Source organism: Anneissia japonica, unplaced genomic scaffold (assembly GCF_011630105.1).
Source record: "Anneissia japonica isolate Jap-2015-1 unplaced genomic scaffold, ASM1163010v1 scaffold1547_len296510_cov162, whole genome shotgun sequence".
In the NCBI taxonomy this organism is placed as follows: Eukaryota; Metazoa; Echinodermata; class Crinoidea; order Comatulida; family Comatulidae; genus Anneissia; species Anneissia japonica.
Window position 1 is genome coordinate 63048 of NW_022701555.1, and position 14460 is coordinate 77507.

Here is a 14460-nt window from a genome sequence, read left to right on the forward strand (position 1 = left end):
CCAGTGACACCTCCTACACCCCTGTCTGGCATCAGTGGTTACATAGGGGTCATCAGGGTCAAATTTTCAAAATAGCCCAATTGAGCTCAAATTTACCAGGAATGATCCTTAGGACCTCCTAAACATGAAAAACTACTCTTCACCTATAGGTCAAAAATCACAAGGGTCATTATAGTGAAAATGATCAAATATTGCTAGTGACTAATGATTGGACCAATTGCATTAGACAGACTCCTACCAAACATGGGGTGTTCACAGGTTGAGGTTAAAAGTCACAGTTGTTATCTCTTAAAAAATGACTGGGTTCATGTTTTATTGAACATAGTATCTCTAGTTCTTTCTTTCTTTCTGGCAACAATTTAAAAGGCTACTAGTGGCAAACTACTGGACCGATTTTATTAAAACTTGGTCAGTAGGACCGGTGCCACCTTCCATTTATGTGTTGTTCACAACTTGGGGTCTTCCATTTATGTGTTGTTCACAATTTGGGGTCAAATGTCACATAAGGGGCATTAGGGTCAAAAAACCAAAAATCGTATAAAAGACTACTTGTCTCACAAATAACGTAGCACAGTCTTGTCCTTTGCACATATACATTGGCATAAGGTAGAGGCTATAGGATGTTGAGGGATAAGGAGTTAATGGTCATTAAGAAGTAATTTTCTTTTTTTTCTTTCAACTTTTCAAAACGCTACTAGTGCCAAACGGTTGTGCCGATTTCAACCAAACCTGTTCAGTATAACCGGTGACACCTCTCATAAATGGGGTGTTCACTGCTTGGGGTCAAAAGTCACATAGGGGTCATTAGGGTAAAAAAACTTTCAAAAAAATGAATAAAAGACTTCTTCTGTCACAAATAAAATAGCACAGTCTTGTCCTTGGCACATATGTATTGGCATAAGGTAGGGTCTCTATGGTGTTCAGAGATTTACGGTCAAAAGTCATTAAAGGGTTATTTTTTGTTCTCCCTAGTAACATTTCAAAATGCTACTAATGGCAAACCATTGGACGAAATTCAATCAAATTTTGTCATTAAAACCCGGCGACATCTCCAACACCGCAGTCTGGGATCAGGGTAACATAGGGGTCATCGGGGTCAAATTTTCAAAAAACTCCAATTGAGCTCGAACTTACCAGGAATGATCATTAGGACCTTCTAAACATGAAAAACGACTCTTCACCTATGGATCAAAAGTCTCAAGGGTCACTATAGTGAAAATTATCTAATCATAATGAAAACTTGAGGACATCTGCTCACTGAACGGTTCACTGCACACTTTAACACAGTAAATGAGTCAAACCGGACCCCATTTTCTCACACAATCGACTATATAATTTGAATGGTTTCATTTGGCAATCTTGGTCAATCGGATTATGAAACTAGATGTTTTAAACTTTATAATTATCTATATATTTTTACAATTAATGCAAAATTGAGTGATCATTTTTCTTTCAAAATTGTCTATCTCTTATGCTTTTGCGTAGGAGAAAGGTTGAAATTAGAGTGTTTTTTGTATACTTCCTGCTTCTTTTTACCATAAATCTGCAACGACAGGTCACTAAATTTCTGGGTGAACGGTCAATTGTAACTCATAAATTAAGCTTTCTTATACCATGTAAGTCCCATGCTGGTTGCTTAAATAACCATTAATCATTTTTTCTTTACAATTTTGTATTCAGAATTGTTTTTACCTTGTCTATGAATGACAATAAGGCCAATAGCAGCTACGATTTCGATTTTTTTGCGGTTAGTGCGTTCGTGCATAAGATGTAGGTCAAATTTACCTGAATGAGCTTTTGTCGCAAATAGAGGAAAAGTTTTCATTATGATTTCTAGTGAGTAATGATTGGACCAATTGCATTAGACACTCCTACCAAACATGGGGTGTTCACACAGGTTGAACTTAAAGGTCAAAGTGGTTATCTCTTTAAAAATGACTGGGTCCATGTTCTATTGAACATAGTATCTCTAATTATCATTGTATCTAATAAGCTTACTGTAAATAATATTATCCAATTCAAAAGCCAAACAGTTTTAAGAATGGAAATCAATATTTTAATATCATACAATACATTTAGAAACATTTTTCTTTAACTCTATAACTGTAAATTATTTTTCAATTAATATTTTTATCTTACTATTTATCTTTATACAATAAATGCTAAGTCAAATAGTCAATTTGTCATCTAAACAATTCAGTCTGTCTTCTGTTTTTGTTTTAGATGAATTATGTGCGAGCCGGGACATGAAGGAGCTTGAATACGTTGATCGATCGATTGATTGATTTAATCAAAATAATATATAATCACAAGAAGCGTTTACAAATTGATTATCCCTATGACACCATTATAAAACTTTAATGTTATAATAAAGAAATAAATTATAAATACCTTACGGCGGTCCATATTGCTGGGGTATTTATTTATGTTTTAATTATTGTCATTATGAGTTTTTTATATTTTTTATTTGGTTTTATTATTTTTAATATGTAATTGGATTATCTGGCTTGATGTTTACATTTAATGCATAGGTGTGTGTACGTGTATAGGCCTATCTATACCGACGATCATGTTTCAAATTAATGCAGTTTCCTGTACGGTAGGTGTCGTCATTTTAAATTTTTTGGCCGGGTAGGTTGGGGAGGGCTGGCCCACCCTAGATCTTCCCCAGGGTCGTAGCCAGGATTTTGAAAGCGGGAGCCGTTATACCAAGCGAAGGTGGGGTGTTCCCCTTCCTACGGCTGGGAGGGGGATAATCCCCTGGGAGGTAGCGCATTCTGAACGTTTAAGGACTGTTTTGAGAGGATAAAGTGAAATTTGGAGGGGGGGATTTTGAATCTACTGCTTCCTGCTCAAAACATTATTTATCAAAAATAGTCAAAATCACGAAAAATGGGCATGAAAAACCAGATTACATTCTGAAAACAAAATTTATGCACCTTCCCATCAGCAGTTACTAAGACATACTCTGAGTAACTTGCCGACTTGATGAAGTTTAATGTCATACACAGGGAAGGGCGCAGATCTGCTTTGAAAGGTGTGGGGTGACATTTCATGAGTCCACACCCTCCTCAGACCCACCATGGTTGGGGCTGAGTTGCGAAAATTTGAGAAAATAGTACCTCTAGATGGCCAGAAATGACACTTTTAGCAAAATTCATCATCATCATATTATCACCATTATAATAGTCAAAATAAAGCGCCAACAGATCTTATTAATATGTGTGATGTACCATAGGAAATAAAGCTTAAAAACATTGTCTTTGATGCATGTACTTTACAACCACCTTAGCCCAACATGGTTGGGGCTGAGGTGAGAACATTTTAGGAAATAATACCTCTAGATGGCCGGAAATGACACTTTTAAATAGTAAAATCTATTATCATTGTCACATCACCATATTATAGTTATAATGAAGTGCCAACCAATTTCTCATGATCTTTTATCAGGGGTTTTCGGCAACCATAGAGATCTTTAATATCCAGGACAACTTGGGCCCAAATAATATACTAAGCTTCAACTACTATAATAATTATGGTGGACAAATCACAACTTTCCTTTTCGCCTTCAGCACAATTTTTAATATTATTAATATTATTATCTATTATCATAATCGTCATTGTCTTCATCATCGTCATTATTATTATTATTATTATTATTATTATTATTATTATTAATATTATTATTTTTATTACTACTACTACTACTACTACTACTACTTTAGTAGCAATAAACAAAACTTTATAAATGCATGCAAGGATAACAAATTTAAATATGTAATTAAGCAATAATTTTAAAATTAAATCACATTAAATTAATTAAATTATATTTTTACCTTAACGAAATTGTAATTCTCTTTGTAATATTCTTATTCACTTTTTATATTATACATATATAAATTGTGAATTTTTCAGATTTTAATGTTTGTCTTTTTAATGTTTTGGAGAGCCTTTAGATAGTGATTAAGTTCGCTTTTATGTAATCCTCAGGCTATTTGTGTTTTGTCATTTGTTTCTCTTTTCTATTGTACTGTATAATCTTGCCTGGAAATAAATAAAATAAAAAATAAAATAAAATAAAAATAACAACCAAACTGAACCATACAATATCACATTTCTGTATTTTAAAAGACATGGCCTGGGATTTATAGATTTAAGAGGAGTTTTAGAGAAGTATTCATTTTGAGTGATCCCAAGAAAGAATTTGTAGGCCTATTGGCTAACAAGAACAAGCTTTAAAATTCTAACTCTCTCTACAAAGGGGTGGGGGGGGCTGTCTCTTATACACATCTAGATTGGAGCCGCGGCTACCTGTCTACGCCTGAGTTTATTTAAATACGAAATCCACTCTATTAGCGTACTACTCTACTGGTCGTCATCCGTAGAATGAAAGATGTTTAACTGTATAGTTCTTGGAGCATTCTTACCAAAACTAATCTTTTTTTTTTTTTAGAAGAAACCATACTTCCTTTTCACATTTTTAATTAATATCAGATTAGCTGTAAATACAGTCACAATAGCTTTATTTTAAATCAGCATTTGAACACTAAAGTAAACCTAATTATTTAAATTACACGCTACAGACCTACAAGTAAAGTGTCAATAGCATTAACCATTAAATAATCGTATTATATATTTGTTTCATTTTTTATCTGTTCATGCTATGCTGTGACTATAACATCGGAGATGTAGTTGATGGCTCAGAAACAGGAATAACATGCAACATCGTGCGAAGTAGTTCTAGTATTGTACTTATTCCTTTCGTAACATGGAATACCAGTAATGTCACAAATGGAGTAACTGAAATAATAGCACAATATCAGGGTGGTGAAAGAGACACAACACTAGTGATTGCTGACACTCTACGAAGCGACAGCGGCACGTTTCAATGTATTGTGGTTATATTTGATGATCCACCTATACGTGCATCTGATGACGTTATATTGAGTGTTATTACTAGTTAATTTATCAAACAACCATACTAATCATCCATTTATAACAGTGGCGTAGAAAAATATTTTTCATTGGGGGGGGGATGATTGGCGTGTTAGCTAGTGTCGTAACAGGCGCGGGGGGGTGGGGCAGGGGGAAAACTGCCAAGTCGTCGGGCTGGGTAATAAGAGAAAAGAAAGAGGGAGAGGGAGGGAAAGAGAAAGAAGAGGAAAAGAAAAGGAAAGAAAAAGATTTTAAGTTGTTTAAACACATATTAGTCCCAAACTCAAGAAAGACAAATTTAAGATAGATCATTTTAACCTAAAAGAAGTGCCTCAATGTGTATAGATGGTGAAAGAATGTGTTTGTAATAAATACAACCATGATGAAAATGCTTATATTTAGTTTCAAACACACGTGTGTGGCCTATATTATAAATAAGATAAGCCCTATGTCGTATTGTTTTCAATATGGGGAGTGGGGTGGGGTGGGGTGGGTATGGTATCGTGGAAGCGGTTGGCGCATCGGTTGTGGCTTGGACACTCTCGTTGTGCAAATCGCTTGTGTCCTTGGGCAAGGCACTTTATCTACAACGGTTGCCTCTCACCACCCAGGAGTACAAGTGGGTACCTGGTAGGTTCGAACACAACTGCGCTGATTACTAGCTGCAATATTATGGAATTCTCCCCAGGGAGCTGAGTATGTGTTCCATATGTGTTCGATCCAATGACCGGGGTAATAATGTGAAGCGCTTAGAGGCATTGTGCAGAAGCGCTATATAAGAGCGACATATTATTATTATTATGGTAAATTACTAACCGGGAAATGAGGATTGTATGTTGTTGTTATTATTATTATTATTATTATTATTATTATTATTATTATTATTATTATTATTATTATTATTTATTATTATTATTGTTATTATTATTATTATTATTATTATTATTATTATTATTATTATTATTATTATTATTATTACTATTATTATTATTATTACTATTATTATTATTATGTTGTGATGATGTTGTTTGTACTGTTCTTTAATTTTATTAAAGAGGGCCCTTGAATGTCAGTTAACCTACTGGGCTAAACTAGAAGGGTTACCCTCTTTAAAGATGGTTGAAATAAAAAATAAAAAAAAATATACCCACTCTGACCCAAGACCCCTGTTACGCGCCTGGTGTTAGCGCCAATGTGTGCCATTGTGCGGACAGGAGATGTGCCCCCTCTGAAGCTGGAAACCTTGTTTTTGCAAAATAAATTGATGCAATTTGCTGTTATAGGCCTAATCAATAAATTCCTCATCAACCGATATAACCTTAAACATTCTTGGAATTGATATAACATTACTGGTCGTCACACCCTTCAGTGTGAAATGTGGCTCTCTTTGCGAGCACATCTAACATCTAAGGAAAGAAGAGCTTAGATTGGTACCAGATAAAATAATTTTGTTATCAACATTAATACATTATGCTAATTTTCATCTTTGTAAGCGCATAAGACAGTGCAAATTATTTCTTTGACAGTCTTTTGAAGTGTAAGTGTGTAAAGCTCCATTTTATCCCATACATAGTCAAAATATTGGGGGGGGATGATTCAATGGACCATCCCCCCTTGTCAAATATTGGGGGAGATATATCCCCTCCACCCCCCCCCCCCCCGGGATCTACGCCTATGATTTTTAATAATGTATAAATATAAAAGATAATAATATAGTGCTAAAATATTATAAGAACATGAATTTATAAATCGTTAATCGTATCATAGTTTATCAACAAAAGTTAAATATAAGTTGTATGAAAGAGGTCTCTGGTGGGAATCTCGACAAGCATCATAACGTAGAGACCACATAGGCCCGTACGATATTATTACGGATCTAAGACCACTATAATCTCTCTCGCTTCAGACAGCTTGATGACTCACACATAGTGGAGCAAACTTTGTATAATATGTTGAACTGAAAAGAAATTAATTCAATTTCAAAAAGCGAATTTTCTGTTATGATCTCTTCTTTAAGATGCTCCTGAAATCCCACTATCAAATATGGAAGTTTTACCTGGAGACACTGTTACGATTAGATTTGATGTTGTTGCCAGCCCAACTGCTACCTATGTATGGAAAACAACGCCAGCAACAACAGACGACCCAGAAACATACACATTTACTGTGTCTGACAAAATTGGTGAGACTTATACTTCAACACTTAACGTAAGTAATGAAGTCGGAGCAAGTCAGTCGTCGGTAAAGGTAACAGTTGTTGGTAAGTTTAACTCGTGTGATCACATGATAACAATTTTTAGGAGAAGCACCTTCACTATAAAGACGACTATAACAACAAATTTCTCTCTTATTTAGCATTAGTACCAACATCGACATCTGTAGCATGTACTTGTGCCACAGGTACGTACTTCCTTTATATGTTTTTATTTTGGGCTTTCATTAAGTATATCATTCAATTCCAATAAATGCCAAACTGGTCTTGTTTTTTGTTTTCATTATCAATACTGTTATTTACCAAAGCATTACCGAAATGTTCAAGCCTAGATACGAGTCTTGTTGTTGGAATAATGGTTCTAGTTTTTTTCATTGGAATCCTTTTGTCTTAATCTGCATTTGTCGTTCACGGAAATATAATAAATTCAAAAGCACAGGTGAGCTACATGAATATAGTATATAATGTGTTTAAACTTTATTCATTAATTGAAGAAAGTAAAATTGATTACATGGAGCAACGTACAGTATTTAATATTCAAAATATAGAAACAGTTTATACATTACAATCAACAATTTAACGAATAATACAATAGCCGAAATTGGTAAGATATGTAACTGTACTTGTTTAAACAATAACGTGAACAATGGTCCCGACATTCATGTTAATTTGGGTGCTGTAATGTGTGATATGACGTCACATTACACTTGAAGCTGAGAGTCACTGAAGCACCTGTAGTGACAATACAATTATAATTATCCTATGTAATTATTTTAAAACTTTTTTTTTTAAATATTAAACTATGTTTATTTTAATTATTTGTCCACGGTTTTTACTAAATAATGTAGGCCTATGTATTTTTTTTTAGATTATTATTTTTATATTTTATGAGTGCCAGCTGACACTAAAATAGGCTAATTAGGCTGCTTCTGACCATGTAATTTATATATTTGAATGTTGTGTATGTTATGGTCAAATAAATAAATCAAATCAAAACTTAGTCTAAGAAGTTTCTCTATGAATCACCTCGCAGTTATAATACATAAAAACCTAAATTAGTAAGAAAGAAAGTGAAGATCCAATCAAATTGAAACATGGTGATAGGCCTATATTTTAATATATTTATTTTATTTTATATCGGCATGACTAAAGCTTACGTCACTCCCAGTATCACAAAATTGTAACATATTAGCCCGAATAAAATATTTTAAAAGACTTAAAACAGTAGGCCTATTGCTGATTCTGGAATAAAACTGGAATTTTAATGAATACTGCCACCAAGTGTGTTATCCTTATCGCTGAAATATTATGAATCATTTCTCACGACATACATGCTAATAAGCAACCAACAGCAAGAAGTTCGCATATCCAAATCTAAACAACTGTAAGTATGTGTTATGTTCTTAGTTATTTTTAAAATGGTATACAAATTAACTATGTACAATAAAGTAGGCCTACATTATGTGCACGTACCAACATGATTATTGTCAATAAAATAATTACAGAGTGCTGTTTAATTTGAAAATAGGAAACACTATTATACACGTACTGAACTAACTTAATTATTTGTATATTTATGCAATAGTAAGTGCTGTTATATTTGAAACTATGAAACACTATTATATACTTGCTGAACTCTAACTGATTGATCTTTATATGAATGCAATAGTAAGTGCTGTTATATTTAAAACCTGAAAACAAATGCCTGTCTTACACCGGTATCCAGTGTTGTCATTGTATCTATAATAACCTTACTGGATAATATAATATATTATCTAATGAAAATGCTCGGGAGTTTTAAGAATGGCAATGATGTCAACCAATAGCCTACAATACTGTATCTGACTTTGAGCAGGGTGGCGTCAGTAGGAGAAAATTCCTTCGTCGGAAAAAGCTTAACCCCACCACCCCCTTCCCTTCTTAACGTCAGGGAAAATAAACACAATTCTTCGATGGGAAAACATTGTTAGACTCTAAAATCGATTAACTAAGTCCTTGAAATGCCTATAAATTATTTTTCAATGAATGTTTTAACATTGCCATTTTAACTTAAATTATCTGGCTTGATATTTACATTTAATATATTAGGTGTGCACAATATGATCATGTTTCAACGAAATACAGTTTCTTGTACAGTGCTTATGGTCTTTGTTAATAGTAAGTTTTTTCATGACTGTTTCAAGCTATTAGTAAGTCTGTACTCATACTTGCTTACTGCTCTATTAATGATAATAATAATAATTATGGATTTATATATATTATACGTCATCTAGAGACTGGAAAATTATGACTTGGTTGAAGTGATGGTGGACAGCCCAACGGTTTCTATTATGATTATTGAATTCTGAATATAATGTTTTAAATCAGACTTCCATTCTCACTTTAACTAACACGCTATGGCATGCATAAACAATGGAAATTCATCATTTCCTACGCAAAGTCATCTTTTTCATTCTTCTGATGGCGACCCGAGTTACCAAGGTTTCTCCATGACTTGAATTATGGCTAATTGATTAAATTACATTCACAAACCTTAAACAAATAAATTGTCAATATTGGGAGTCTTACTGTTAACTAGTCTATAGTTTATTATTAACTTAATGATAATAAAGTTGTAAATTAATAAATTAATACAATTAGATAAATGTGTGTTTATTTTTTTTACAGTTTTTATCTGTATATGCTTTGCTGTGATTGTAACTGTTGATAACTCTAGTGATATAGTTGAAGGCCATGAAACCAGAATAACGTGTAGCATCGTGCGAAGTAGTCCAAGTAGCGTAGCTGTACCTGTAGTAATATGGAATAATATCACTAATGGTGTAATTGATCTAATAGCAGATTATAAGGTTGGAGGCGGATTAGTACAGCCTTCATACAGCGACAGATTCAGTGTTAAAGGAGAAACAACACTAGTGATTGCTAACACTCTACGAAGCGACAGTGGCACGTATCAATGCATTGTGAATATAAGTGACGATCCCCCTATAATAGCATTTGCTGACGTCACACTTACTGTTATATGTAAGTAAACCATTGTCAATATTTTGTGTAATCTATATATATATATTTATTTATATATATAAATTAAAATGAAAAGGAATATTTTGAATCATAAAAGCAATTCTGTAAAATATTTTCTGTTTTGATCTCATTTTTAAGATGCTCCTCAAATCTCTTCATCAATTATGGAAGTCCAACCCGGAGACACTGTTACGATTAGATTTGATGTTGTTGCCAACCCAACTGCAAGCTATGTATGGAAAACAACGCCAGAAACAACAGACACTGATACCGACGTAGAAACATACACATTTACTGTGTCTGACAACATTGGTGAGACTTATACTGTAACATTGAACGTAAGCAACGAGGTTGGAGAAAGTCAATCAACTGTAAAGGTAAAAGTTGTTGGTAAGTCATAGCATTGTGATCACATGTTAGTATTTTTTAGGAATAACACCTCCGCTGGATATTAAAATGATGGTAATATCTTTCAACAAAATTTCCCCCTCACGATTTGAAACCAAGACCTTCTGATGGTTTTGGGAGAACAACAAGTGAACTCAAATGTGGTTTAGTCGTGTGGTAGGCCTTCGATATGACAATCCGAGGAAATTCAATATCAGTAAAATTAAGTAAAAATGCTTGCCCTTTTTATTAATAATTTGTATGCCTCATCAAATTTCTGTTTTTGCAATTCGGCAATAGAAAGTTATTGATAATTGAATATGTTAATCTTGCTATTTTTTGTTTCTTATATGTTAACTTGCTTCTCTTTTATTAGCATTAACACCAACATCAACATCCGTAGCATTTACTTGCCCAACAGGTACGTATTTTCGTTTATATATTATTCGTTTGGTATTTTTTAAAGTATCATTTTATTCAAATAACTGTTTTCCCCCTAATTCTCATTGTTATTATTTACCGAAGTATCACAAAAATGTTCAAGTCCAGATACTAGTCTTACTGTTGGAATGACGCTTTTAAGTTTCTTTGTCGGAATCATTTTGTCTTCATCTTCATTTCTCATTCACGGAAAAATAAGAAATGCAAAGGCAAAGGTGAGCTATATGAATGTCTAATCAATTGAGTCATCTAAGACTTCTTCTTTTTTTTGTCATTTTTGGGATCGTTGGCTGGGAAGTCTTGGGTAGTCAGCGATTGCAGTGGTGGTGCCAGGATTTTACCGACGGGAGGTGGGGGGTGGGTCTGAGGTCCCCATTGGGGGAGGGGCGATGTCCTGATGATAAAAGTGGGCGTGGTCGGGCGTTGCTCAAATATTCCTTCGGAAGCGTTCGAGAGGCGAAGCCCCCAAAAAATATCACAATTTAGGGGCTCAAAAGGCTTATTAATCGATTTTGGAGTCTATTAATATGTAGGAAATACATATACATTTCTTTTTCTCCCGACGAATTGTGCCTTCCCCCCGGCCCTCCCCTGGCGCCACCTCTGAACGATTGTCAACGTTGACCTGTACCTATTAGGTTTCCTGTTCTCGATGGGCTTAAGGTCTCTCTCCTTCCCTTGTTGGGAACAACCTATGGACATACTACTCATACCACATTTGGGTGCATAAGGTAGAATCCTATGATCATTATTTTAGATTGATGAACTTCGACTATTAACATGGAAGTTTGTGTTTTAGAAATTGGATGTTGAGCCTAGTCAACTACATTTATACAAACGTCTTTATTTTTCCACTCAGTATAAATAATTGACAAACTAATATTCAACAAGGCCTTTGATAGAAGATGAAAAATATTTTGTTTACATAATAATTTGAATGAAAGTTCTTTGGTTTTTTTTTTTTTTTTTTTTTTTTTTTTTTTTAATTAACATATTGTTTTGGCTTTTATAATTCATCTTTAAAGGAAACCACCGAAGCAACCTCCAAAAATGAGAAACAAAATGCGGTAAGACATGCTGCATTTATAATATTTGAGCAGAAAAACTGGTCACTATTTTGATGCATAATTAAATATTTAAAAAATCTCTAAAAGCATAGGTAGTAGGCACTACTAATAGTTTTTAGCATTTAAATACAAATGCATTGCTCGAATATTTAATAATTGAGAATCAATTACACCATTATTTCGTCATTGATGGCAGAAATCGCAAATATTATTGTTGCGCTGTTGTCCTCAGTAGGCCGCAGAATGTTGAAATTTTACCATTGGTGGGGTAAATAAAATACACTAGGCCTAAAACATGACCAAAAATTTGCAATACAGTAACATCAACACAACTTAACTATTTTTCGCTTATATATTTATTTATGTCATTTTTATCAATTTGGCTATAACATAAATCGCACTGTAGACTATTTGTATTTCCAAACTTTTCTAAAAACAAACCTACCGTATCTAAAGTGAATGAAAAATATTCATCTGTAGATGTTCAACACGTGCGTTCTATGATAATTCACATACATTATGTGATTCCACGATTTTTTAGGCTCTATTTTTACTAGTGATATATTTTGAACTCGATCTGGCACGCCTTATTGAAATTACCCAGGTCTAAGAAACAAGCCTTTATAATACTCGCTTTTCTTTATGTTGCAGGTATATATGTCGTACAGAGGGGATCCGTGTGAAGAGAACAAGACGTATGAAGATCTACAGTGGATTGGTGACAACTCATTTATGTAGGCATAAATGTCAAAACAAACAAAGAGAATACGAATTCATTATTTTGATTTTCAGAACTGGACGGATCGAGCAGACTACTATATGATATTCGACTTGTTAGACAATATAAACATGAGAAGAAAACTATAACAATTATCATTGATAAAATACGGGACACTATGATGGGAACCATACCGTTTCGTGGGAATAGGGAAGATAATTTTCCAACAAAGGAAGCAATGCACATTAGGTCAAGTACACAACGATTTAAAGCATTACAGGCCTACTCATGTGCAGGGATCAACAGAAACTAGTAATATATAAACACATGAGTGTTGTGATGTACAACCGACATTTAGTTTAAACGTTTGCATTGGCTGTGAATTTGTGTTGACGATCGGCTGATAACGGCAGACGAATCCATCCAGTGTGAAACGATCCGTCGCGTGTTGCGTTGTTCAACAATCGTCCCTTCAGCACTGGCTTAAATGAACGGCCAAAATTTAACCATTATTTCACTTTGAAGTTAGGCAGAAGCTCTGTCTGCGACGGCCGGCTAATAACGGCAGGCGTATCCATCCCCGCTCTATGTGAGCTCGAAACGATACGTATTTTGGGGTCCTCTCGGTATCGCGTCGGCCAACAATCGAATTGTGAGTGCCTGGCTTAAAGGAACTGTCAAAATTTAATGAATGTGTGATTTTCAATGTTCATATCACGTGTTTCACTATTGCATTTTAGTAAATTTTATTCATTAATTAAAAAAAGTAAATTGATTGCATGGATCATCATAAAAACAGCAGTTGTTGAAATACAGCATTTAAAATTGATTATTCTGAGAATTATAGACTCACTTAACAATCAACAATTTAACCAGGTGAGAATAATACATTAACCGATAATGATAAGATATATAAGTTGTAACGTGTTAGATCACGCAATTTACACTTAATTAGATTGGCACGATAGTCAGTAACAGCTCCTGTAGTAACAATACAATAATAATTATAAAGTTATGCCAATATTTTAAAACTAATTTATCGTAATAATAAGCTACAGGGTTTTTTTTTTAAATGTATGTATTTTTATAGTAATTTTTATATTTTATATAAGGAGCAGCTGCTTCTCATATGAGTTGCAATAACATATTTGCTCAAACTGTTCCTGACGATTTTATATTATTTGTATATTGTATTTATATTTTGAACTCAAATAAATATTTATATTTTGAACTAAAAAATAAATAAAATCATATCAGAACTTAATCTGAGATGTTTCTCTGTTATTGACCTAATTCATAACTGATAACACTTCTCAATAATTACATAAAAACATCTAATAAATCTAATGAATAGCAATTACCTACATGGCACATTCTAAGAGATTGCTAATATAAACTTTTCTTAGCTTTACATAAATCTCGACACACTGATTCACACTAAGAAAAGATATTTTGTGTCTCCAAACTCTTTATGTTCAATAAGTTAAGGTCACTTAAATGTAATTATGTAGTATCATTAATAAGAATAAAGCTGAAGATGAAACAAATTAAAACATGAAGATATAATAGGCCTATTTATTTCATTCTTTTCACCATGACTGAAGCTTATGTCACTGCCAGTACAAACTGACAGCATGAACATAATAATAAAAGAATAAGATTATAAGTTCTGCTCA

General features: G+C 33.5%; 1 protein-coding gene across 6 annotated transcripts in view; it reads left to right on the top strand.

Moving 5' to 3' along the window:
* The window catches only part of LOC117103652, a 27488-nt gene extending 13541 nt beyond the window's left edge, over nucleotides 1–13947 (top strand). For 3 of the 6 annotated variants that reach the window (XM_033244241.1, XM_033244240.1, XM_033244239.1), the window contains exons 2-9: nucleotides 6953–7195; nucleotides 7291–7335; nucleotides 9236–9304; nucleotides 9815–10171; nucleotides 10310–10561; nucleotides 10935–10979; nucleotides 11084–11214; nucleotides 12718–13947. In XM_033244241.1, the coding sequence (XP_033100132.1) occupies nucleotides 6979–7195; nucleotides 7291–7335; nucleotides 9236–9304; nucleotides 9815–10171; nucleotides 10310–10561; nucleotides 10935–10979; nucleotides 11084–11214; nucleotides 12718–12804 (1203 nt within the window). In that variant the 5' untranslated portion in view covers nucleotides 6953–6978 and the 3' untranslated portion in view covers nucleotides 12805–13947. Of the gene's footprint in view, nucleotides 1–6952; nucleotides 7196–7290; nucleotides 7336–9235; nucleotides 9305–9814; nucleotides 10172–10309; nucleotides 10562–10934; nucleotides 10980–11083; nucleotides 11215–12024; nucleotides 12067–12717 lie in introns of all 6 variants that reach the window. The other 3 variants (XM_033244244.1, XM_033244242.1, XM_033244243.1) reach the window with 3 other exon arrangements.
* The last annotated feature ends 513 nt before the right edge of the window (nucleotides 13948–14460 follow it).